Here is a 23,782-nt window from a genome sequence, read left to right as displayed (position 1 = left end):
CTGCTCTCCAACTGCCCAGCTCTGAAGGCAGCACCACTGCCAGCAGCAGCGCAGAAGTAAGGGTAGCAGTACCGCAACCTTCTCTACAATAACCCTCCCCCCCCCCAATTCCTGTTTGGGTCAGGACCCCTACAGTTACAACACAGTGAAATTTCAGAGTTAAATAGGTGAAATAATGAAATTTATGATTTTTGAAATCCTATGACCGTGAAATTGATCAAAATAGACCATGAATTTGGTGGGGCCGTAGATATAAGAACTAATATGAAAATGTTTCCCTTTAAATTGGTTTCTGTATGTGGAATGCGTGACTGCCAAAGCTGAAATTTTCATAACTATTGTGTAATCTCTCCCATTCCTTCTCCCTCCTTATCTTTCCCTTCCTAATCCTTTTATCCCTTAATTCACCTATTTCCACTGATTTGTCCTCTCTCCTCATTTCCCCATGCCCCCATTCATCATCTCCTCTTCTCCAATCACAATTTTGTGTCTCTCCCTTGTCCTTTCACTTTTACTATCCCTCTCTCCTACTCTTCCTCTCTCACTTCAGGTATGTCTATACTTTGAGCTGGGGGTCTGACTCCCAGCTCAAAGAGACATACCTGCACTAGATCTAATTGAGCTAGCACGCTAAAAAGTGTGTAACTGTGGCAGATGAGCAGATGGAGGGGCTGGTCAGCTCAGTCCCCAGACTCTGAAATGAGAGACAGTGACCACCAAAATGAACAACAGTGAGGGACAACACACTTGAACACAGTTTTATTTTAAAATTTTATATATGTACAAGCATACAAATAGCCTGAAACTTACTATAATGAAATTAAATGATTGAGTATGAAGAGAATCCTTTATTTTATTGTAAATAGTGGCTTTCTACATAAAGTCCAGTTGCTCAGATGTTTACTGTTGTGTTTAGTGTCAGAGACTCCTAGCTTGCCCCCTGCCTACATACCTCTGCTCCTCTCCCCCTTAAATTATTGAATAAAAGTGGAACTTTTCTCCATATGCAGACTCCTGGAGCTAATCCAAGGGGACTTGTGCTACCATCAGCACAAGTTGGGGTATCAGAGTAGAGTGGTAAATAAAGTAAAGTGAAGCAACGCTTGGTCACCTGTTCAAAGAAATAAGTATTTTTGTAGAAATAAGCACATCTTTCAAGTGATTCATTTTCTAAGATAGGCTCTATGAATTTGTTAATGTTTCATTTTTGGGGTTCTCTTTCTGAAGAATGGCAGAAGAGCTGGCTATTGGCTTCAAACATCACCCCATAAAATGTTAGATTCCTAGAGTATGTTCAGTATAGTCAACGAACTTATTCCATGTACTGTGTGTGCATCAGGAGAGGCCTTGATCCTTCTGCAAGTTAGAGATTTACCGTCAACTCAAGTTTATATACTGCAAGGACAGCCATCCACGCCAGTGCTGGGACTTGTATGTGAATAACAACTATATAGTGATACCTGTTGTGACTTATGTCTGAATGAAATCTTTTTGCACATCTGTATTGGTTCCCACCAATTGGTTTTAGCTTCTGTCCCAGAGGTAAATTGTTATTAGGGCTAAGAACAATCTGGAATAAACTAGTAATGGTCACTTTAGAGAGAGTTATTCCCTCATAACTGAGGGTATTTACAGCACTTTGTTTCTTTTATACAGGCCGTATCTACAAGTGCTTGTTTACTGGCTCCGTGAGCTCACTATTGACACTGCCGTTAGATATGCTGTCAACGTAAGTACTAACCAGCCTGATATATGTGACTTTTTAACCAGATGCCTATTAAAGTTGTGGCTTTTGGTACTCTCAATTCCCAATTCTTTTTCATTATCCTTTGACTTTACACCTTCTTACACTGGCTGCTACTACTATCATCTTTGCCATAGCAAGGAGACCTAGCCAACTGTTTTACAGCTGTGCTACAACTTTTCTGTTTTTGAAGTGCTGATGTGAAGGATGAACAAATCAGGCTTATAGAACTGGGCCTGGGTAATGCTGTTTCATATTATAGATGTATGTGGTTTATTCAGCCTTAGGAATACTTGCTATGGTGTAAAGTTACTTAATTTTCTTTAATTAAACTGCAGCAGAGCCTATTCTAAAGGTTTTAGAATTATAGCCACCTTTTATGTAATTTTCCTATTCATTGTTTTATACCATATGACCTACTAAGATATTGGATCCTTCACGATTTCCCTGTTGCTTAATTACATTTTATATTTCTATATACTGAATTTAATCTGTCCATGATGGGGATTTCGTAAAGATTTGAATTGATTGGCCTCTCTTTTAACTGGTCATTTCAATATTCCACACATCAAACTCTATATAATATTATCACCCTTGTGTTCTCTCTCCCCCCCCCCCCACAGATCATTATTTTAATTGAATTATTTATGAGGTTAATGCACATGGAAGCCAGGTACTGACAGAGCCAGTTATAAGCCAAGCAGGCATTGAACAAAAGTTCTGTTAGCTCGCCTTGCATTTTGGCCAATGCGTTCAATTCTGCCTTAAGGCACTCAGTCTTGGAGTTTTGAGTTACACTTCAAGTCAGGCTCTATTGCAGTGGTTCCCAAACTTTTACAGCCTGTGAACCCCTTTCACTAAAATGTCAAGTCTCGCGAACCCCCTCCTAGAAATGAATATTTCCAGGGATTTTCTCCTTTACCTGAGTATAAATTATAAAAGCAGTGATCTTGGAAATATAAAATTTGTTTTTATGACATGCTTATTACACACTATTTATTATTATTTATCATTACAGTATTTTTATTACATTATGAAAATGGCAACACTCTTCCAAGATCTCACTTTCGTAGCTTGTATCACTTTGAATAAGCCTGTTATAAGACAAGGCTCATATGTTTCATCAAGGAGTATCAGATGTGAAACAGCATGAAGATATTTAAGGCCTGGTCCCCACTAAGCCCCCACTTCGGACTAAGGTACGCAAATTCAGCTACGTTAATAACGTAGCTGAATTCGAAGTACCTTAGTCCGAACTTACCGCGGGTCCAGACGCGGCAGGCAGGCTCCCCCGTCGATGCCGCGTACTCCTCTCGCCGAGCTGGAGTACCGGCGTCGACGGCGAGCACTTCCGGGATCGATCCCAGAACATCGATTGCCTGCCGCCGGACCCGCCGGTAAGTGTAGACGTACCCTAAGAAGCTAACTCAAAGAGTTCCTCCTACACAAGCATTCAGGTCTTGAGCAGTCCAGGCAAACAACGCACGTTACAACAAAGCTTAAACTTGTTCTTCATAATCATTTTAAAAACAATACTAGCTGCCTATTTAATTTTAAAAAAGCAAAAAATATTCACCTCCCTTTCCATTTCTTATAAGGAGTCTTGAAGTTTAAATCTCCTCAGTGTGATAGATATGCTTGCTTTGATCTGCTTAGCTCTTGGAAGTCCAGGGGCTCCGGGCTGCTGGCCCCGTGCCGGGGTCCCTAGGGACAGCTCTGTCCGCCATTAGGGAATTTTTTCCCGAGAACCCCCTGTAACATTTCGTGAACCCCCAGGGGTTCACGAACCCCAGTTTCGGAACCACTGCTCTATTGACATCCTTTTTTTTTTTTTATGGGGACAGAGACTCACTAGGATAAGAACATAGTACAGATTTCCCCTGTGACCCACCAATAAATCCAGATTTGATCTCCTCATTTGAGGGGGAAAATCTGAAGCCAGACTACTTTTTCTCATATGCTTTTGGTTTTTTATATCCAACCGTTTTCCATCCAGGTATAGGCCTTGATTTTAGCAAGCCTTGTCTAACTTAAGCATGTGAGTAGATTCGTTTGGACCACTTGTGCTTAAGTACCTTGTTAACTTGGAGCCATAAAGTGTTGTGAGGGGTTGAACAAGCATAATAGAAGAAGACAGTGTAGAGATAGGGGAGAGAGTGGGGAGCAGCTTCTGAAGCAGAACTAAGTTATGGAAAGGGAAAACAGCAACAGTTCAGACAGGTTCTGCCATTTTACGTTTTGGTTAGGTTAGTTCAGAGGCTAAAGCTTCTCAGAAAATGGTAAAAATTTGTATGTTTAGTCCTTAGCACTTAAACACTTCACATACTATATAACGTAGAATGAAAACCTGCTAGCAGGAGCCTAGTCTTCTGGAATGTCACCTACCTTTTATTTTCTAACTTACATTTTTCTTTTCATTTGGCTGATCTTTGCAACTTGCTCTACTGATTCCTTCCCTAACGCCCCCTCTTCGTTAAATACTTGGAAAATTACTTTTTGTGCCACCATCTAATATTTTAACATTATTGACTTCATTCTGTAATCATTCTAATTAACATTTGTTTGTGCAATAGCTGATTCTAATTCCTTGGGCGTTCATGGAGATTGAAAGGAAAATTGAAGCTGTCAAGCAGAACTTGTACTGAATCAAATCTGAAATGAACATTGCTAAATTAAACTACCGTATATACTCGTTCATAAGCCGAATATTTTTGGTAAAAAAGTGACACATCAAAGAGCGGGGGTCGGATTATAAATGGGTCTACACCAAAATTTGGTGATTTTAAACTCTATGGAATCATTGAATTGAATATCTAATACAGGGGTCGGCAACCTTTCAGAAGTGGTGTGCCGAGTCTTCATTTATTCACTCTAATTTAAGGTTTCACGTGCCAGTAATAAATGTTAACGTTTTTAGAAGGTCTCTTTCTATAAGTCTATAATATATAACTAAACTATTGTTGTATGTAAAGTAAATAAGGTTTTTAAAATGTTTAAGATTCTTCATTTAAAATTAAATTAAAATGCAGAGCTCTCCGGACCGGTGGCCAGGACCCAGGCAGTGTGAGTGCCACTGAAAATCAGCTTGCATGTCGCCTTTGGCACGCGTGCCATGGGTTGCCTACCCCTGATCTAATACATTGTCGTTTTGTTTACCTGGAGCACCTGCAGGCATGGAGCCCCTCAGCTCCCTGTGGCCGCGGTTCGCCGTTCCCAGCCAATGGGAGCTGCGGGAAGTGGCGCCATTTCCTGCAGCTTCCATTGGCTGGGAATAGCGAACCGCGGCCACAGGGAGTTGAGGGGCTCCATGCCTGCAGACGCTCCAGGTAAACAAAACGTCCTGACCCGTCATCGGCTTACCCTGATGGCCAGGAGCCAAAGTTTGCCAACCCCTGAAATATAGGGTCGGCTTATGAAAGGGTCATACAGTCTTTGCTATTTTTACCTAACCATCTTGGGGGGTCGGCTTATAAACAAACGGGCTAATGAACAAGTATATATGGTAAATTGTTTCTTATAGAAATTTAATTTGCGAGTATCTTCTGTTTTTTCTTGTTGTTCTTGAGGACTATTTTCCTTGTGTTTCTCCTCCTGCTTTATCCTGTAGTGAGTCAAATCTCTTACAGAAGTGTCTCCCTGGAATAACTAGTTCTTCTTGAAGTGGTGTCCCTGTGGATGCTCCACTTTATGGGCACCCCTTTCACTTTTGATTGGAGATTTTTGGTAGCAGTGTTTCTTCTCCTGGTACATGTGCCCTACACATCCTCATGCTCTGTACCAAGGCTATATAGGGCTGCGTGGGTGAACTGCCCACAGTTCCTTCTCAGCCAGGCAGTCTACAATATGCCTGTTCGTTGTGTACCTGTTTTCCCCTTTTATTAGTATTTTTGCTTTATAGATGGTTCTTCGTACTAGCAATAGTAGTAGGATTAGTACCTTAGAGTTGGAATGTTTGTTCTCCTTTTCCTTTAAAAAAAAAAAAAAAAAATTGTTTTTCCTTTTCCCCTATTGAGGGACTTGAACAACTTTTTCTTCTGTTGAGGATACCGGGCTCCCTGAGATTTAAAAGGTGCCTCTTTTGTTGAGAAGCAATCCCTGTGAGTGGTGGTTGTGACGGGTTGGATCACAGAAACCCCCTTGGGAGCTGCCACCTAATGTGCCAAGACTACCTCTGCTCCTGTTTTCCCTGCCAGCTCAGGACTCCAGCACCCTGTCTTGCTGAGCCAGACACTCCCGTCTGCTCCAACAAAGACCCAGGGTCTAAATTACTTGCCCCAAAGCTGCAGGTTTACCTGAAACAGATCACAGAAGTGTGCTTGTCTTTAGCACTCAGATGCCCAACTCCCAATGGGGTATAAACCCAAATAAATCCGTTTTACCCTGTATAAAGCTTATGCAGGGTAAACTCATAAATTGTTTGCCCTCTATAACACTGATAGAGAGATATGCACAGTTGTTTGCTCCCCCAGGTATTAATACATACTCTGAGTTAATTAATAAGTAAAAAGTGATTTTATTAAATACAGAAAGTAGGATTTAAGTGGTTCCAAGTAGTAACAGACAGAACAAAGTAAGTCACCAAGCAAAATAAAATAAAATGTGCAAATCTATGTCTAATCAAACTGAATACAGATAATCTCACCCTCAGAGATGCTTCAGTAAGTTTTTTCCTCAGACTGGACACCTTCCAGGCCTGGGCACAATTCTTTCCCCTGGTACAGCTCTTGTTCCAGCTCAGGTGGTAGCTAGGGGATTCTTCATGATGGCTCCTCTCTCTCCCTTTGTTCTGTTCAACCCCTTTATATATCTTTTGCATAAGGCGGGAACTCTTTGTCCCTCTGGGTTTCCACCCCCCCTCACTGGAAAAGCACCAGGTTAAAGATGAATTCCAGTTCAGGTGACATGATCACATGCCACTGCAAGACTTCATTACCCACTTGCCAGCACACACATATACAGGAAGACTCACAGGTAAAACACAGCCATCTGCAGACAATGGTCCTGGTTAATGGGAGTCATCAAGATTCCAAACCACCATTAATGGCCCACACTTTGCATAATTACAGTAGGTCCTCATAGTTATATTTTATATTTTTAGTTTTAGATACAAGAGTGGTACATTTATACAAATAGGATGATCACACTCAGTAGATTATAAGCTTTGTAATAATACCTTACCAGAGACCTTTTGCATGAAGCATATTCCAGTTACATTATATTCACTTATTCATTATATTCACTTCCCTTGAAATGGAAATATTACTTGTATGTACATTCCTTACTAAAGGAGCTGGGAAACGTAGCTCTTCAGATCACAAAATGAGAACTTAGTTTAACTGATTTTGACTGAGGGATTCTATGTGAACAAAAATGATTGGAAATAGTTTTTTTTTTTTTATATTAACATAAATGTCTTGTTCTTTTTAACAGGGAAAATTTATTGGCAGATTGTTTGCAGGGTTGTTTTGTGGTGACATGCACACTCTGTGCATTTATCAGTCTAGTGTGGTTACGTGAACAGATTGTCCATGGAGGAGCACCACAGTGGTTGGAACAAAATCAACAGCCACCCAATGGTCTTGGCCAACAAAATGAGGTAAAAGTTTGTAAAATGCAAATTAGTTTAAAATAAAGTTGTGGGGGAGGAGAGAAGCGGGGGATGTGCACATGGAAGAATAAATGGTGAAAAACCTGTCCACTTCAATTTAATAAATTTTACTGCAAGGGGATCTTATTTCTACACTTTCAAATATACAGTCCTATGTAACGAGGAGTCCGGTGACACCTTAAAGACTAACAGATTTGGGCATAAGCTTTCATGGGTAAAAAACCCCACTTCTTCAGATGCATGGAGTGAAAATTACAGATACAGGCATAAGTATACTGGCACATGAAAAGAAGGGAGTTACCTTGCAAGTGGAGACTCAGTGTTGACAAGGCCAATTCAGTCCGGGTGGATGTGGTCCACTCCCAATAATTGATGAGGAGGTGTCAATACCAAGAGAGGGAAAATTGCTTTTGTAGTGAGCCAGCCACTCCTAGTCCTTATTCAAGCCCAATTTAATGGTGTTAAGTTTGCAAATGAATTGTAGCTCTGCAGTTTCTCTTTGAAGTGTGTTTTTGAATTTTTTTTGTTGAAGGATGGCTACTTTTAAATCTGTTATTGAATGTCCAGGGAGATTGAATGTATCCAAGGGTGCTGAGGGAGTTGGCTGATGTGATTGCAGAGCCATTGGCCATTATCTTTGGAAATTCGTGGCGATTGGGGGAGTTCCCGGATGATTGGAAAAAGGCAAATGTTGTGCCAATATTTTAAAAAGGGAAGAAAGAGAACCTGGGGAACTGCAGAGTGGTCAGCCTCACTTCAGTCCCCGGCAAAATCATGGAGCAGGCACTCAAGGAATCCATTTTGAAGCATTGGAGGAGAGGGAGGTGATCAGGAACAGTCAACATGGATTCACCAAGGGCAAGTCATGCCTGACCAACCTGATTGCCTTCTATGATGAGATAACTGGCTCTGTGGATATGGGGAAAACGGTGGATGTGATATATCTTGAATTTAGCAAAGCTTTTGATATGATCTCCCACAGTATTCTTGCCAGCAAGTTAAAGAAATGTGGATTGGATGAATGGATTATAAGGTGGATAGAAAGCTGGCTAGATTGTCGGGCTCAATGAGTAGTGATCAACGGCTCGATATCTAGTTGGCAGCCGGTATCAAGTGGAGTGCCCCAGGGGTCGGTCCTGGGGCTGGTTTTGTTCAACATCTTTATTAATGATTTGGATGATGGGATGAATTGCACCCTCAGCAAGTTCGCAGATGACACTAAACTGGGGGGAGAGGTAGATATGCTGGAGGGTAGGGATAGGGTCCAGAGTGATCTAGACAAATTGGAGGATTGGGTCAAAAGAAATCTCATGAGGTTCAACAAAGACAAGTGCAGAGTCCTGGACTTAGGACGGAAGAATCCCATGCACTGCTACAGGCTGGGGACTGACTGGCTAAGCAGCATTTCTTCAGAAAAGGACCTGGGGATTACAGTGGATGAGAAGCTGGATATGAGTCAGTAGTGTGCCCTCGTTGCCAAGAAGGCCAACGGCATATTGGGCTGTATTAGTAGGAGCATTGCCAGCAGATCGAAGGAGGTGATTATTCTCCTCTATTCGGCACTGGTGAGGCCATACCTGGAATATTGAGTCCAGTTTTGGTCCCCCCACTACAGAAGGGATGTGGACAAATTGGAGAGAGTCCAGCAGAGGACAACGAAAATTATTAGGGGGCTAGGGCACATGACTTAAGAGGAGAGGCTGAGGGAACTGGGGTTATTTAGTCTGCAGAAGAGAAGAGTGAGGGGGGATTTGATAGCAGCCTTCAAATACCTGAAGCAGGGTTCCAAAGAGGATGGAGCTCGGCTGTTCTCAGTGGTGGCAGATTACAGAACAAGAAGCAATGGTCTCAAGTTGCAGTGGGGGAGGTCTAGGTTGGATATTAGGAAACACTATTTTACTAGGAGGGTGGTGAAGCACTGGAATGGGTTACCTAGGGAGGTGGTGGAATCTCCATCCTTAGAGGTTTTTAAGGCCCAGCTTGACAAAGCCCTGGTTGGGGTGATTTAGTTGGTGTTGGTCCTGCTTTGAGGAGGGGGTTGGACTAGATGACCTCCTGAGGTCTCTTCCAACCCTAATATTCTATGATTCTATGAAGTGTTCTTCTACTGGCTTTTGTATGTTACCATTCCTGGTGTCTGATTTGTGTCCATTTATTCTTTTATGTTGAGACTGTCTGGTTTGGCCAATGTACGTGGCAGAGGGGCATTGATGGCACATATCACATTAGTAGATGTGCAGGTGAATGAGCCCCTGATGGTGTGGCTGATGTGGTTGGGTCCTCTGATGGTGTTGCTAGAGTAGATATGGGGACAGAGTAGGCAACGGGGTTTGTTACAGGGATTGGTTCCTGGGTTGGTGTTTCAGTTGTGTGGTGTATAGTTGCTGGTGAGTATTTGCTTCAGCTTGGGGGGGCTGTCTGTAAGCAAGGGCTGGCCTGCCGCCGAAGGTCTGTGAGAGTGAGGGATCGTTTTCCAGGATAGGTTGTAGATTGTTGATGATGTGCTGGAGAGGTTTTAGCTGGAGGCTTTATGTGATGGCCAGTGGTGTTCTGTTATTTTCCTTGTTGGGCCTGTCCTGTAGTAGGTGACTTCTGGGTACCCGTCTCGCTCTGTCAAGCTGTTTCCTCACTTCCCCAGGTGGGTATTATAGTCTTAAGAATGCTTGATAGAGATCTTGTAGGTGTTTGTCTCTGTCTGAGGAATTGGAGCAAATTCGGTTGTATCTTTGGGCTTAGATGTAGACAATGGATCATGTCATGTGTCCTGGATAGAAGCTGGAGGCATGTAGGTAAGTATAGCGGTCAGTAGGTTTCTTGTATAGGGTGGTGTTTATGTGACCATCACTTATTTGCACTGTAGTGTCCAGGAAGTAGATCTCTTGTGTGGACTGGTCTAGGCTGAGGTTGATGGTTGGGTGGAAATTGTTGAAATCTTGATGGAATTCTTCAAGGGCCTCCTTCCCATAGGTCCATATGATGAAGATGTCATCAATGTAGCGTAAGTAGAGGAGGGGCGCTAGGGGATGAGAGCTGAGGAAGCGTTGTTCTAAGTCAGCCATAAAAATGTTGGCATACTGTGGGGCCATGTGGATACCCATAGCAGTGCCATTGACTTGAAGGTATAAGTTGTCCCCAAATCTGAAATGGTTGTGGGTGAGGACAAAGTCACAAAGCTCAGTCACTGCGTGTGCCGTTGCCTCCTCAGGGATACTGTTCCTGACAGCTTGTTAGTCCACCCTCTTGTGGAATATTGGTGTAAAGAGCTTCTACATCCATGGTGGCCAGGATGGTGTTTTCAGGATCACCAATGCATTGTAATTTCCTCAGAAAGTTGGTGGTGTCTCGAAGATAGCTAGGTGTGCTGGTAGCGTAGGGTCTGAGGAGAGCATCCAAATAGCCAGATAATCCTGCTGTAAGAGTGCCAATGCCTGAGCTGATGGGGCGTCCAGGATTTCCAGGTTTATGGATCTTGGGTAGCAGATAGAATATTCCTGGTCGGGGTTCTAGGGGTGTGTCTGTGTAGATTTGTTCCTGTGCTATAGCAGGGAGTTTCTTGAGCAGATGGTGTAGTTTCTTTTCTCAGTGGGGTCAGAAGATAGTGGCCTATAGAATGTGGTGTTGGAGAGTTGCCTGGCAGCTTCCTGTTCGTAATCCGACCTGTTCATGATGACTACAGCACCTGCTTTGTCAGCCCCTTCGATTATAATGGAAGAATTCTTTCTGAGGCTGTGGATGGTGTTTCGTTCTGTACGGCTGAGGTTATGAAGCAAGTGATGCTGTTTGTTCACAATTTCAGCCTGTGCACATCTGCGGAAGCACTCTACGTAGAAGTCCACTTTGTAATTTCGACCATCAGGAGATGTCCACACAGAATTCTTCTTGTAATGTTGGTTGGAGGGTTCCTGTGGGTCAGTCGACTGTTCAGTGGTGTGTTGAAAATATTCCTTCAGTTGGAGACAGCAAAAGTAGGCTTCCAGTTCACCGCAGAACTGTACCATGTGCATGGTGGTGGTGGTGGGGCAGAAAGAGAGTCCCTGAGATAGGACAGACTCTTCTGCTGGGCTAAATATGTGGTTGGATAGATAAGCAATATTGTTGGGTGAGTTAAGGGTACCACTGTTGTAGTCCCCTGTGGCATGTAGGAATTTAGATAGTTTACTGTCCTTTTTCCTCTGTAGAGAAGTAAAGTGTGCGTTGTAAATGACTTGTCTCGTGTTTGTAAAGTCCAGCCACGTGGAAGTTTGTGTGGAAGGTTGATTTTGTATGAGTCTCCAGTTTTGAGAGCTCATTCTTGATCTTCTCCTGATGCTGATCGGGTGGTTCCTCAGTTTCTTTGAGAGTGTGTGGCACAATCTCTCCCCATAGTCAGTGTAGTATGTCAATTGCAATGGATTTTTTACCTTCAGTCCATTTGGTATGATGTCCATCTGTTTGCACTTGGAAAGGAAGATGATGTCTGTCTGTATCTGTGCGAGTAGGAGCCAGTAGGAGAACATTTCAATCTCCCTGGACATTCAATAACAGATTTAAAAGTAGCCATCCTTCAGCAAAAAAAAGTCAACAAAAAAACTTCAAAGAGAAACTGCAGAGCTACAATTCATTTGCAAACTTAACACCATTAATTTGGGCTTGAATAGTGACTGAGAGTGGCTGGCTCACTACAAAAGCAATTTCCCCTCTCTTGGTATTGACACCTCCTCATCAGTTATTGGGAGTGGACCACATCCATCCTGACTGAATGGGCCTTGTCAACACTGGTTCTCCACTTGTAAGGTAACTCCCTTCTCTTCATGTGCCAGTATATTTATGCCTGTATCTGTAATTTTCACTCCATGCATCTGAAGAAGTGGGTTTTTTTACCCACGAAAGCTTATACCCAAATAAATCTGTTAGTCTTTAAGGTGCTACCAGACTCCTCGTTGTTTTTGTGGGTAGAGACTAACACGGCTACCCTTCTGATACTTAGTCCTATGTAAATTCACCAGATCACAGCTGTAATGTGTACAATATACATTCCTGAACCATTATAAAATGTAGAATCTTATGGTAATGTTTACTGTGATTATGCAGTAAATAATTTTCTAGCTATCATGGTTCTTATGACCCCCTATGTATAATATATTAATTCTTTTAAAATAGGATTTAGTGCCTGCGAAGTTGAATTTGTAACCACAATAAAGCAAGTTTGAAGTGATATGGTGAGGTCATTTTTTTAAAATGACTACCTGAAAAATATTTGTTTCTGATAGAACAAAATTTTTCACTGGTCTATGGACAACTGGGTGGTCTGTGGAACACTTACTGGTCATCTAGGGAGAGCTGGCTTGCATGTGGTGCTAGCTCTCCTTCTTTCCAGCCTTAAATTGCATTAAAGAAACTAAAAATATATTTTCCTAATAATACTTCCACTTCAACAATTGTAGTTGCCTGAGAACATCTCTTAAAGTTGTGTTCCATACTTTGGTAAAGTTTAAGTCTTCTGTGCTAGAATCCCTTTTAAACAGTATGTTCTGAATTATTTATTTTATTTTTAAATTTCAATTTTTTTCTCCATAACTATTGATGATCATAAGGGTCTGTCATCAGGAGAGAAATTGAATATTCACAGATTACTGTCAAATGCACAAACTCAACAACAACAACAACAACAACAAAAACCAACCAAAAACAAAAACAAAAAACCTTTCCCCAACTTTTTCATAAGTATCAATTGTAACTATATAGATACAAAATGTTAACACAGAAGTATGGTTCTTTAACTTAAGTGTTCTTAAATAATGTATCTTTCTTGCACACCACTAAATTGAATCTCCAGAAATCCAATAAGATAGTGATACTGTCAACATTTTAGGAGGTATGTCATTGCCAAAAGCAATGGCTTGTGTTATGATTTAAGTGGAACCAAAAAAGTTGCCTTTTAATATGTTTGTTTTTCTGAACATTGATCAAAGCACAACAATACTTTAATTAATTTAAGTGAAATTGCACTGAAATTTTGTCCCTGCAGGCTCAGGGGGTAGGAAATGGTGGAGGTGAAAATGCTGCACTTGATCAACCTGCTAACCCACCTGCTGAGAATGCAGTTGTAGGCGAAAACCCAGAAATTCAGGAAGAACAGGGAGATGAGGAAGAGGAAGACAATGAAGATGAAGAAGATGCTGTAGTAGAAGATGCAGCAGATGCAAACAATGGAGCCCAAGGTAACAGGTGACACAGAGCAGGAGCATTTCCCTAAAATGATCATATAAAATAGTTATTGAAAAGAAGTGAAAATGGAAATTCTACTTTTGTGGCTGACATCTACATTTGTAATTAACCTATATAGGGAAACTACCAAAGCCAGTAGGCTCAGAGTTCAGCCTGCTTACCTCTTCTCATGTGTGTTGCAATGTTTATGTAGTTTATTTTTTAATGAGCACTAAAACACTTTGCAGTTAAGAAAAGCCAAAACTATAAGCAGCTCTGTGGTTTCAGGCATTCCTACAATAAGAAATTACTCTGCTTCTATTGTCAAAAGGGAAATGGCATTAAGGAAATATTTGTTTTAACTTTTGAGGAGAAATTAAACTGTAAAGAGAATAATTACTTTTAAAATGTTCTTTTGACTTGTATCCCCATCTGATATACTGAGTGAGCTAAATGGTGTTTTTGCTAGTTTAAATCATAATACAGCTCTGACTAATGTGCTGCTTTGCGTCAGTTGATACCTTTAACAATTATAATATCTCTGTAGATGACATGAATTGGAATGCTTTGGAATGGGATCGAGCAGCAGAAGAGCTTACATGGGAGAGAGTAAGTAAGCCATTCTCCTGAAGTATTCTGAGCTTTCTCAGTCACTGACTTGTATTTGAAATGACTTTAAACCTAATAGAAAATTGGTTCTGATACTTTGATTTCATGTAAAATTTGACTGTGATGGATATTAGTGACACCAAAAAGTAATTACAGTTAAAAATACTGTATACCGTATTAAGGAACAATTTAAAAAAGCATTTCCTTGATTACTGTGAAGAAACATTGCTAAGAACATCTTTCAACAAGGCACTTTTCTGAGCTCTTCAGTTTTGCTCCTAAATTTGCCAGTAGATGTTAAATGGTGCATAGCTTAAAAACTAATCTTTCTGTGAATGTATGTATAGATATAGTAAAAATAAGTATACACTTTTATAAAATCAAACAAGAATTATGTACAAGAATGATTTCCAATACAGGCTCATCTCATTTCGTTTTCTAGTTTATAAATTCCATAACTAAAACTTTCCCACAATCTGTAGCATGATACAATAAGGAGATAGAAAAGGTCCTCTGTTAACGATACAGAATGCTAACTGCATTGTCTTGTTTAATAGACATTTGGTGAAAAGGACTCAATATAAACTCAAATTTCTGACCCTTTCTTACCTATTGGACTTTCCTGAAAGGAGTAATTAGCTCTTTTGTTTTCTGCATAAACATTATGCTCACTTTTTTTTAGTGATATATATATTCCAGAACTATCTTGCATATTTGAAAAATATTTTAATTATTTTCAAAAACTTTTCATGAATACATACGTTGTCTTCAGCATTTTACAAAGTTTAAATGCAGTAGTCTCATAAACCTCTCTTAGATCTTCTGTGGCAGTCTGTGCGTTTGCCTTCCTGATGGGGACAGTACATTGAGAATTCTTGGTGGTGTCACCCTTGAATGTAAGAAGTTTGGAAGCTCATCTGAAATTTCAGCAGTAGTTTACATGATGTTTATTAAGTGAAATATCTGAGAACCATGAGACCTTGAAATATTAGCTTAAAATTTGACATACAAAGAGCACCAAACTGTGAACGATTCCATTAATCTTGAAGTGAAGGAGTCTGGACTGGCATAGAAGATCTTAGAGGAGAGGGAAAAGAAAATTCCTTTAAAAATCTTTTTCCTTGTTTTGTTTTTTCCGTGTGCACTTTCTGAAACATATGTACAACTAAACGGAGAATATTTTTCCCATCTGCAAGCCCATTCCTGTTTCAAACTTGAACAGCATGAGATATGACTGGTCTAGAACTGAGAGCTGTTTCTCCATTATATTCTTGATTAAATCTCATCTGCTCTTATTCTTTCATGGGTAATACTCTGCAGCTAGAAAGCAAAATTATATTTACACAAATCTTGATATACAAGTTCTCTGACTTCAGATTTCATATGTATTTAAAATTCAGTTAAATCACTAAATAAATGCTGAGGCTGCTATAATTAGGTAAACAATTCATTTCCTGAGCTAAATTAAAATCTTCACTGTTCACATTCTTGAAACAGGACTCTCTCTGAAATAATCAGTTAAATTGTAGACTGTCTTTGGTTTACATGAACTACTATACATTTAAACAATTGTGTATTAAAATATTGCTGCCGTTGATTAGATTACAATACTGAACTAGACCGTTTTAGAGTACCTTACTATAGGTTTAAAAACTTGTGTTGGGGAGCTGGTCTGATTGTCCAGTAGTATAAGGCATGCAGCTAACCAGGGCAGTAAAAAGTGGGTTTGAAAAAGGGTGACCTTGAAGCTGGTTGTGGGAGTATGAAGATTTTTGAATATAGAACTGTGGATGAACTCAACTTTCTTTTATTCTTAGATGCTTGGGCTTGACGGATCTCTGGTTTTTTTAGTAAGTGAAGTCTTATAGTTCAAGAATAGTTTTTGCAGTAGGCTTATTTTTAAGGAAACTAATAACTTGTTTTATGTAGACTTTAAATAAAAAGTCTGTTCTATAATGTATGAAGCAGATTTCAAATGTTGCATCGATGTGGTAGCTTTAAACAGATTTTCTTACTTTATCATAAACTTGATGTGTCATGCATTCACATAGATGATTTAATTTTTTGTGGCAATCAGATACCGCTGTGGTGGGTCCTCCATAAGGGTACAATTTTCAAAAGGGCCTAAGTAACTTTGATATTTTTTTAGTGGGATTCAGTTCTTTTTGAAAACTCCATGCTAGATATTTGGGCCTTGTATACACTTAAAGCAGCAAAAAACTTTTAGAGTTAGAATGCCAAAGCCCTCCTTGTGTAGTCACACCCCTTACCAACCCCTTACCAACATAGTTATGTTGGTAAAATTTTATGCTTAGACCCAGCTTTAGGTAATATAGGCTACGCCGGTCTTTAGTTACTTGTGCTTATCACATTTTTAATTCTGTGTTGACGTGCAGCAATTTTCTTAGCTTTTATTGTTTAAACCAATGAAAGGAAAAGCTTAAATATAACCTATTGAGTTTTAAAAAAAATCCTCATAACAGTAATGGGTTTAGCCAGTGGAGTACATCTAGTTAAAATGATTCCAGAGTTTCCTCCTATTTCTTAAGCTAAGGTTATATTTTAGTAGAGCACTCTCAAAAAAAAAAAAAAAGTATACAAATATTTTTACACGGAACTTGCTGTTATTCATCTATTGTAAACTTAAATTTGCCCAAAAGTTTAGATTTTGTAAAAACAAGTTTTTATTTTATGATCAATAAAAACATTTCCACTCAAACATCCACATTCCAAACAACAGTTTTTAAACCAGAAGCATTCCTCTGCACTTTTTAAAATCCAGGCATTGCACCACTAAACCTGAAATTGATTACATTGGTTTTCATTGTCCTAGCTGAGAGAAATACAAGTAGTACATAAAGAACAAAAGGACAAGTACACTGAATGTTTAAAAAAAATCACTGTTAATAGAGTACTGTGTTATTAGTAAGTTAAATGAGTTTTGTTTATAATGTAAATATAGCCAACTGTGTCCCTTTAACTATAGCAATGACAAGCAAACACTTGCTATTATTAACCAAAGTAAGAAACAAGAATCCCTTTGCAAATTAAACTGGAAATAATTTTCCTCTTTTTCTGAAAATATAAATTCTTTGTACTTCTAAAGTAAGCATAAAAAGTAGTATAACTATTGCCATTTATATTTACAGACCTGGGTAGATTATCTGCAAAACACCCTTCCTAACCCTAGCCACAAAGAATTTCCATTATAGCCGCCATTTTCACTCACAACATTCACTTTCATTTTTGGGGCTGAAATTTAGAAAATTCTAAGCTTGCAACTTAGGGGAAGAATGAATAATAATGAGCTAAGAACTCAGGTGCAGTCATTTGCTTATTATGTGATTTATATGTTTTTATACCCAGCTTTTACTGAAATATGTTTTACTTTCTTCCCCAGGAACATGTCTTCTGGGTGGTGTCTTTAAACACACTGTTCATACTTGTGTTTGGTAGGTATTATTATTTGTTCTTATTTCAAAACTAGCTTTTTCTTTGTGAATGCTTGATAAAAATTGGTTTTTAGACCACTTTTATTCTCCGAGAAAAACAGAGTGTCTAATTTTTAAAAAAACTGAACCAGAATAAAAAGTGAATAATTAAATGTGAATAATAAACCTTTCTTACTAATCGTATTACACAGATCCTGCAAACACGTGGATGTGAGTAGACCTCAGTGGATTACTTGCATCTTATTGTGTAATTTTAGTTCCCAAGGTGGCATGTATTGCATCCAAGACAGATATTTTTTCCTTTTTATTTTGTTACTGAAAGTAATTTTTTTGGATTTGGTTTTAAAAAGTTTGAGCTGTTGCTTAAGCTTTATTGCTATTAGTTAGAGCTGAGAACTATATATTTGTGGAATAATATTCAGGGGGGAATTCCTGGGAGTTACTTTATGAAGTTCCCCCAAAAATTGTGGGGACAGATGGGATATAATTTCCCTGCTTTCATTCTTCCCTAGATATTGCTAAATGACCCTTCAAGTGATACCTTTTGTCTCTGAGGCTCATAAAATCATTTCTGAAGAGGGTGTGTGTGTGTGTGTGTATATTTATTTATTTGTTTGTTTGTTTGCCCCCCATCCCCCCTCTGGAGTGCAGCAGACTGCACACAGTTGTCAATTATTGTTTTAAAAAAAAGTTTCCAGGAAGACTATCCTGTTACTTTCAGTAAGGCCTTTATTCAACCCCATTCAAGTTGAAGATTGTGCTGTTCTATCTGTACACTCGGTGTACATGGGATAAAGCACTAACATTTCCAGTAGAGTGCCCTTAATATCTGTTTGCTCTCCAAATGATGTTGCTTTCCTCCTTGGTTATGGTTAAGATTATTTTTGTTTAAATGGAAGATCAAGTGAACAGAATCCTCAGTCTCTCACCTCTTTTCTCTTAAAGGACATCATACACCTCTGGTACATGGGGTTTATCGTAGGCTAAGGGAAGGAAAATCTGTGGGATCACTTGTTATTAAATTATTGGCAGAACACTATTGTATTTTTGGTGGGAGATGTGTATTATGCTGGGCTTTAGGGGTAGCGTGTGAGAGGAACCAATGGATTCGCTGTCATAGGGACCCACAGGCTGAAATCACAAATGCCCCAGATGGATAGGAGGGGACCAGCAGCTATGGCGCATACTGTAGCCTTGGGACTGCAGTAGTTGTCTTGGAGCAGCTCCATTAGTACTCCGTACTTGGGAGGAGAGTTTCTTCCTCCAGAGAGTAGCCCTGCACCAAACCAGTACACTCAGAATTGCTGCAGTGGAGCAGGTTTGGCTAGAAGTGCACAAATGTGTGGTGTGGTGTGTTTTTTAAAAGACAATAGTAGTTATAGAAGGGCCTATCTGCCTCCCTTTTTTGGTGGAGAAAAATTAACTCTGTCAATTGATTGACTTTCATTGTATTAACCTAGCAATATAGAAAGGATATTATATCTGGACCTTTCCACTATAATCTGTAAAGAAGCCTTTGTTTTGGTATGTTGCATGCTTTTACCTCAATAAGAGGTGGGGTGCAGAAGACTCCAGTAATAGTCTTGTACAGTTGAATAATATTGTTTTGTTCTGAATCCATGCTGCTGATAAAGTTGATTTGCTCCCTTAAATATTTCAAAAACAGTTTGCCTCTTTGTTATGTTTTGGTGCAAGATATCGGGAATCACCTAATGTGAAAATATTTGTATTTTTGGGGCTTAAAAAAATTACCAGATACCCACTAGCCACAGTTAGATAAAGAAGATGAGGATATAGGGCTCCTCCAGAGAAGATGAGTGGCAGATAGTAGAATGACCAGCCTGCATCATTAGCATGATGTTTCTCCCGAAATCTTACTCCTGGGGGGATTCCGTGTGACTGCGTGCCTGCAGAAAACACCCCTCTCCCCCACCGAATTCCTATGCTTCCCTGCCGAAAACGGTAGGAAAGCAAAGGGAAGCCATGCCGGGGTGAGGGGGGACACAACAATGGGCGCAGTTTGGGGGGAGGGATTGCCCCCCCAAACAGCGGCGAGGCATGGGGAGGCGCACGGCATTACGTGCCAATGCCCCCCCTCGTTTCTCCAAGCTCAGAGCTGCCCAGCTGAAGGAGGCTGCATCTCAGCTCCACTGACTCTGCAGCTGAATGTTGCCTCCTGGGTCCTAGTGCCAGTCATGCCCGCTTCTGTGTGCTGGGAGCCTTCCTGTTTTCTGTGCAACAGTAAGTGCTGGTAGAGGGGCTGGGTAAGGAGGGTGGGGGAAAATGAGGGAAAGGGGTGGGGGGAAAGAAGGGTGGTGGAATAGGGCAGGGGGAGAGGAATGTAGGAGTGAGGGAGGGGGAGGAGGCATGGAGCAGTGTGGAAGGGGGATGAGATGGGGAAGAAAAGAGGATAGGGAGAAGTGGAAGCTTGGCATGCAGCGTCTCATTGGCAGCAGTTGTGGTTCCCCCATTAAGCAGTCCCATCGAACCCTCACCCTATCAAGCTCTACCCCCCAACACTTGGACCCCTCTAATGAGCCCCCCACACTCAGACCCCCCACCCCACTGATCCCCAAGCAGCTGCACCTGGACCCCGACCCCATCAAGCCCCACTCCCCCAGCACCCAGACCCCACCCTGCTGAGCCCCATCTCCTCACAGCCAGACTCCCCCCACACACACTGAGCCCCAACCATCTTCACCTGGATCCCCTGCAGCATCCCATTGCCCCTGCACCCGGAACTCTCCAACAAGCCCCTGTGCATCCAGATCTCCCACTGAGCTACCCACACCCAGATTGCCCCACACAGGATATCTCTCACCACAAACCTGGATCTCCCCACACTAAGCCCCTCCACACTTGGATCCTGCTGGGCTGAGCCAGCCCACCCACAACTGGTGCAAAGGGACAGGGCCCTGAGGTGTTTCTGGGGCAGGCCCAGCCCTTGCACTGTATCTGGGTCAGGTGCAGCCTCATTGCCGAGTCCTTGTACCCGGGCGGGGGGCTTCAGGGTGATCTCCTACCTCAATGCAGCCAGTGGCCTGTGCTCCCCACTGCCATGCTGGAGCCACATTTAAATATTGACAAAATTTGCAGAATTGTAAAATACTGTGCGCAGAATTTTAATTTTTTTGGCGCAGAATTCCCTCCGGAGTAAACTCTGCTTGGGATCTTGAGGAGTCCATCTTTCATATCAGCCTCTGACTAGCAAATTTTGGATAAACTTGAAGCTGCACCCCATCTAGCTGCCCAAAAGGCGAAGGAGTTTGGTGTGTCCTCCTCTTGAGAGGTGCTTGCTATTGTAAAGAGTGGAAGGTCTCCAGTAATGTGCTCTGTTCTCAGAGCCTCCTTGATATTGTGAGGAGACCATGAGAAGATGTCTCCACTTTTCCCTGAAGCCACCCTTTTTTGGGGTGGTCCTCCCCATCAATAAATCCCATAACTGCTTCTGCTATTGCTCAATACTTTCCCAAGTAGCAGTATGAAATTGTCCCGATTTGTTGTCAGTTTCATTATGTTATGCTTATAAAAAGCACACGGGATCTTTTCAGGGGAAAAGGCAATATGCCGTGTTTATTGAAAATATACCATATATACTCGTTCATAAGCCGAATTTTTTTAGTAAAAAAGGAAAGCATCAGAGAAGGGGGTTGGCTTATGAACGAGTATAGAGAGGGAGAGGTGGGACACAGCACCTCCCCCCCAACAGAGGGGGCAAGGAGAGGCAGCAGAGCCAGAAGGGAAGAGTCTCTCCGCTTCTGGCCACGCTGCTCTGCTGCTCTCCCTTCAGCCTCCGGGAAGCAGCTGCAGCTCCGGGGCTGGCAGGCTGTGGCCGCGCCGCCCAGCCCCGCCCCCCAGAGCAGGCTGTGGCCATGCTGCCCGGCCCTGCCCCCCAGAGCAAGCTGTGGCCGCGCCCCCCGACCCCCAGAGCAGGCTGCGGCGCCCGGCCCACTGGCGCACGCTGCAGCTGCTCCACCCAGCCTGTTGGAGCAGCTCCGGCCAGGCCAGAGACATCCTCCCCTGGCCCGCCCCAGCTAAGGTGGGAAGGGATGGGATGTGGAGAGTGTGCGGGTCCCGGGCTAGGGGTGGGGTCATGTGGGGGGTGGTCACAGGGGTTACTCCCCTGACCCCCAGTTTCTCCCTCCCCCCAAAATTTCCCCACCAGTTGCTGTTCCGGCCCATCAGGGTAAGCTGCTGGCAGGCCAGGACACTTTGTTTACTTAAGTTTACCTCCGTGCCTGTGGACGCTCGAGGTAAACAAACCATCTCGGCCCGCCAGCAGCTTATCCTGATGGCCCGGGAGCCAAAGTTTGACGACCCCTGAATTATAGGGTTGGCTTCCATTTTTATTTCTCCATCTTGGGGGGGTCGGCTTATAAACGAACCAGCTGATGATCGAGTATATACGGTAACAATTTAGCATATGTATTCAAACACACACACACACACACACACACACACACACACACACACAGGTCCTGCAGATGGTCTTATAGTTACCAGTCTGTTGTAGCTTGAGTCAATCTAATGGCCAGTTAGATTGAGCACGAGTGAGGAGCTGGGTTCTGTCGGTCGCAATCCGATGCTTTGCAGGACTGAACCCAGAGTTCTATGGCAAAACACCCCAGCTTTATACTTGTAAATTCCCACTTTCGTCTATGGATTTTGCCTTGTCATTCTGTAATCATTAGTCCTTAAGTGGTGTTAATCTTGGGGTTTTCCACTGTTATCTCTTATTTGTTGTCTCGCCTTCCGGGGTGTTTGCCTCACCTCTGAGGTTGTCAATGCTTCTAACTCGTTTAGTATCAGATACAGTGGATGTTTTCTGATTGTTTCCTGCTATCTCTCCGAGTCTCTCACTTCTTTTTGACCATCTGGACATCTGTGATGGCTTTCACACTCATTCTTAACCATGCACACATCCTTTACTCACACCAAACAATTTTACAGAGAATTTCAGACAGAATTACTTTTTAGAAAGGGTTATATGGTTACTAAAGGGATTACAAAGGAACCTTACACAACTTCGTTTGCAATGCAGATAAGAAACAAGACCTTATAGCAAATACTGTAATGAAAACTTATCCTAAAACAAAAGGTGACCATAATCAGCCATAAGGATTGTTCTGGTCTGTTCCTGCCTTAACATCAGTTCAGACACAGGCAGCCTGTCTGATGCGTTTCTGCCAATGGCTCCTTAGGCCATTCCTTTCTGTTATTCAAAAAGGGTGGCAGGCAGGATATGGTTAAATCATACATCAATACATTTAATACATGCTACATTATTATATCCTTCATTCTAAATTATCCAAAATACAAACACAAAATCCTACTACTACAACTACTGCCACAAAGTTTTAGGTAGTTCCAGGAGCCTGATTGTAAATTAATGTGGGCAACACTGTACTTTTATAATTGGTATGCATTTTGAGAGGTTGTCTCAGCAACCCAAAGGACTGGACACATTATTTAAAATACATTGTACATAGCGCAGAAATAGATGGCTTAGGCCATACACTTGCCAGGGAAAATGTCCCACTTGTAGTATGGGCTACATTTTTTTCAAGCAGTGTAATGATGTACACAATACTTAGCTTCCTGCTGTAAACAAGATGTGGCATCTGCATTGTATATGTGAAAACAAACTAGCACATCTAAAAAAGAAAATGAATATAGGGAATAATAATGCATGTTTTATTTACATAAAACCTAACACTTTCAATCATTTCTATTTAATACTATAATTAGAAAAATCTGAAATTTCCTGATGGCAATTACAGTTTAAAAATAACTTGATAATCATGTAGCACAATTTCTGACGTTCCATTAGGAGCTTTGAAATGAAGTTCTGTATGACCCAGTTATAAATTTAGTGCAGTTTAAAATAAATTTAAGTCCTAAACTAAAGTTGTCAAGGGATACTGTAATTGTTTGGAATGAGTATTTTAAATTGTATATAATCTGTGAAAATCCTGCTTTGTAATTAACTTGAACTAGAACAAGTACATCATGCTCCAAACACCTGACTAGCAACTAGGGATTGCAGCTTTCAGTCAAGTTTGAGCTATGACATTCTATGGAAACTTGATAGGAAGCATGCGTCTGACGAAGTGGGCATTCACCCATGAAAGCTTATGCTCCAATACATCTGTTAGTCTTAAAGGTGGCACAGGACCCTCTGTT

General features: G+C 41.4%; 1 protein-coding gene across 2 annotated transcripts in view; it reads left to right on the top strand.

Moving 5' to 3' along the window:
- MARCHF6 (membrane associated ring-CH-type finger 6) overlaps positions 1–23,782 on the top strand; it is a 122,244-nt gene that overhangs the window by 37,000 nt on the left and 61,462 nt on the right. For both annotated transcript variants that reach the window (XM_065398618.1, XM_065398617.1), the window contains 6 exons: positions 1,657–1,729; positions 7,175–7,340; positions 13,360–13,552; positions 14,086–14,147; positions 15,965–15,997; positions 17,548–17,599. In XM_065398618.1, the coding sequence (XP_065254690.1) occupies positions 1,657–1,729; positions 7,175–7,340; positions 13,360–13,552; positions 14,086–14,147; positions 15,965–15,997; positions 17,548–17,599 (579 nt within the window). The remainder of the gene's footprint in view (positions 1–1,656; positions 1,730–7,174; positions 7,341–13,359; positions 13,553–14,085; positions 14,148–15,964; positions 15,998–17,547; positions 17,600–23,782) is intronic.

Source organism: Emys orbicularis, chromosome 2, assembly GCF_028017835.1.
Source record: "Emys orbicularis isolate rEmyOrb1 chromosome 2, rEmyOrb1.hap1, whole genome shotgun sequence".
Classification (NCBI taxonomy): domain Eukaryota; kingdom Metazoa; phylum Chordata; order Testudines; family Emydidae; genus Emys; species Emys orbicularis.
The sequence above is the reverse complement of the archived record's forward strand: the minus strand, read 5'-3'. Positions and strand labels throughout refer to the sequence as shown.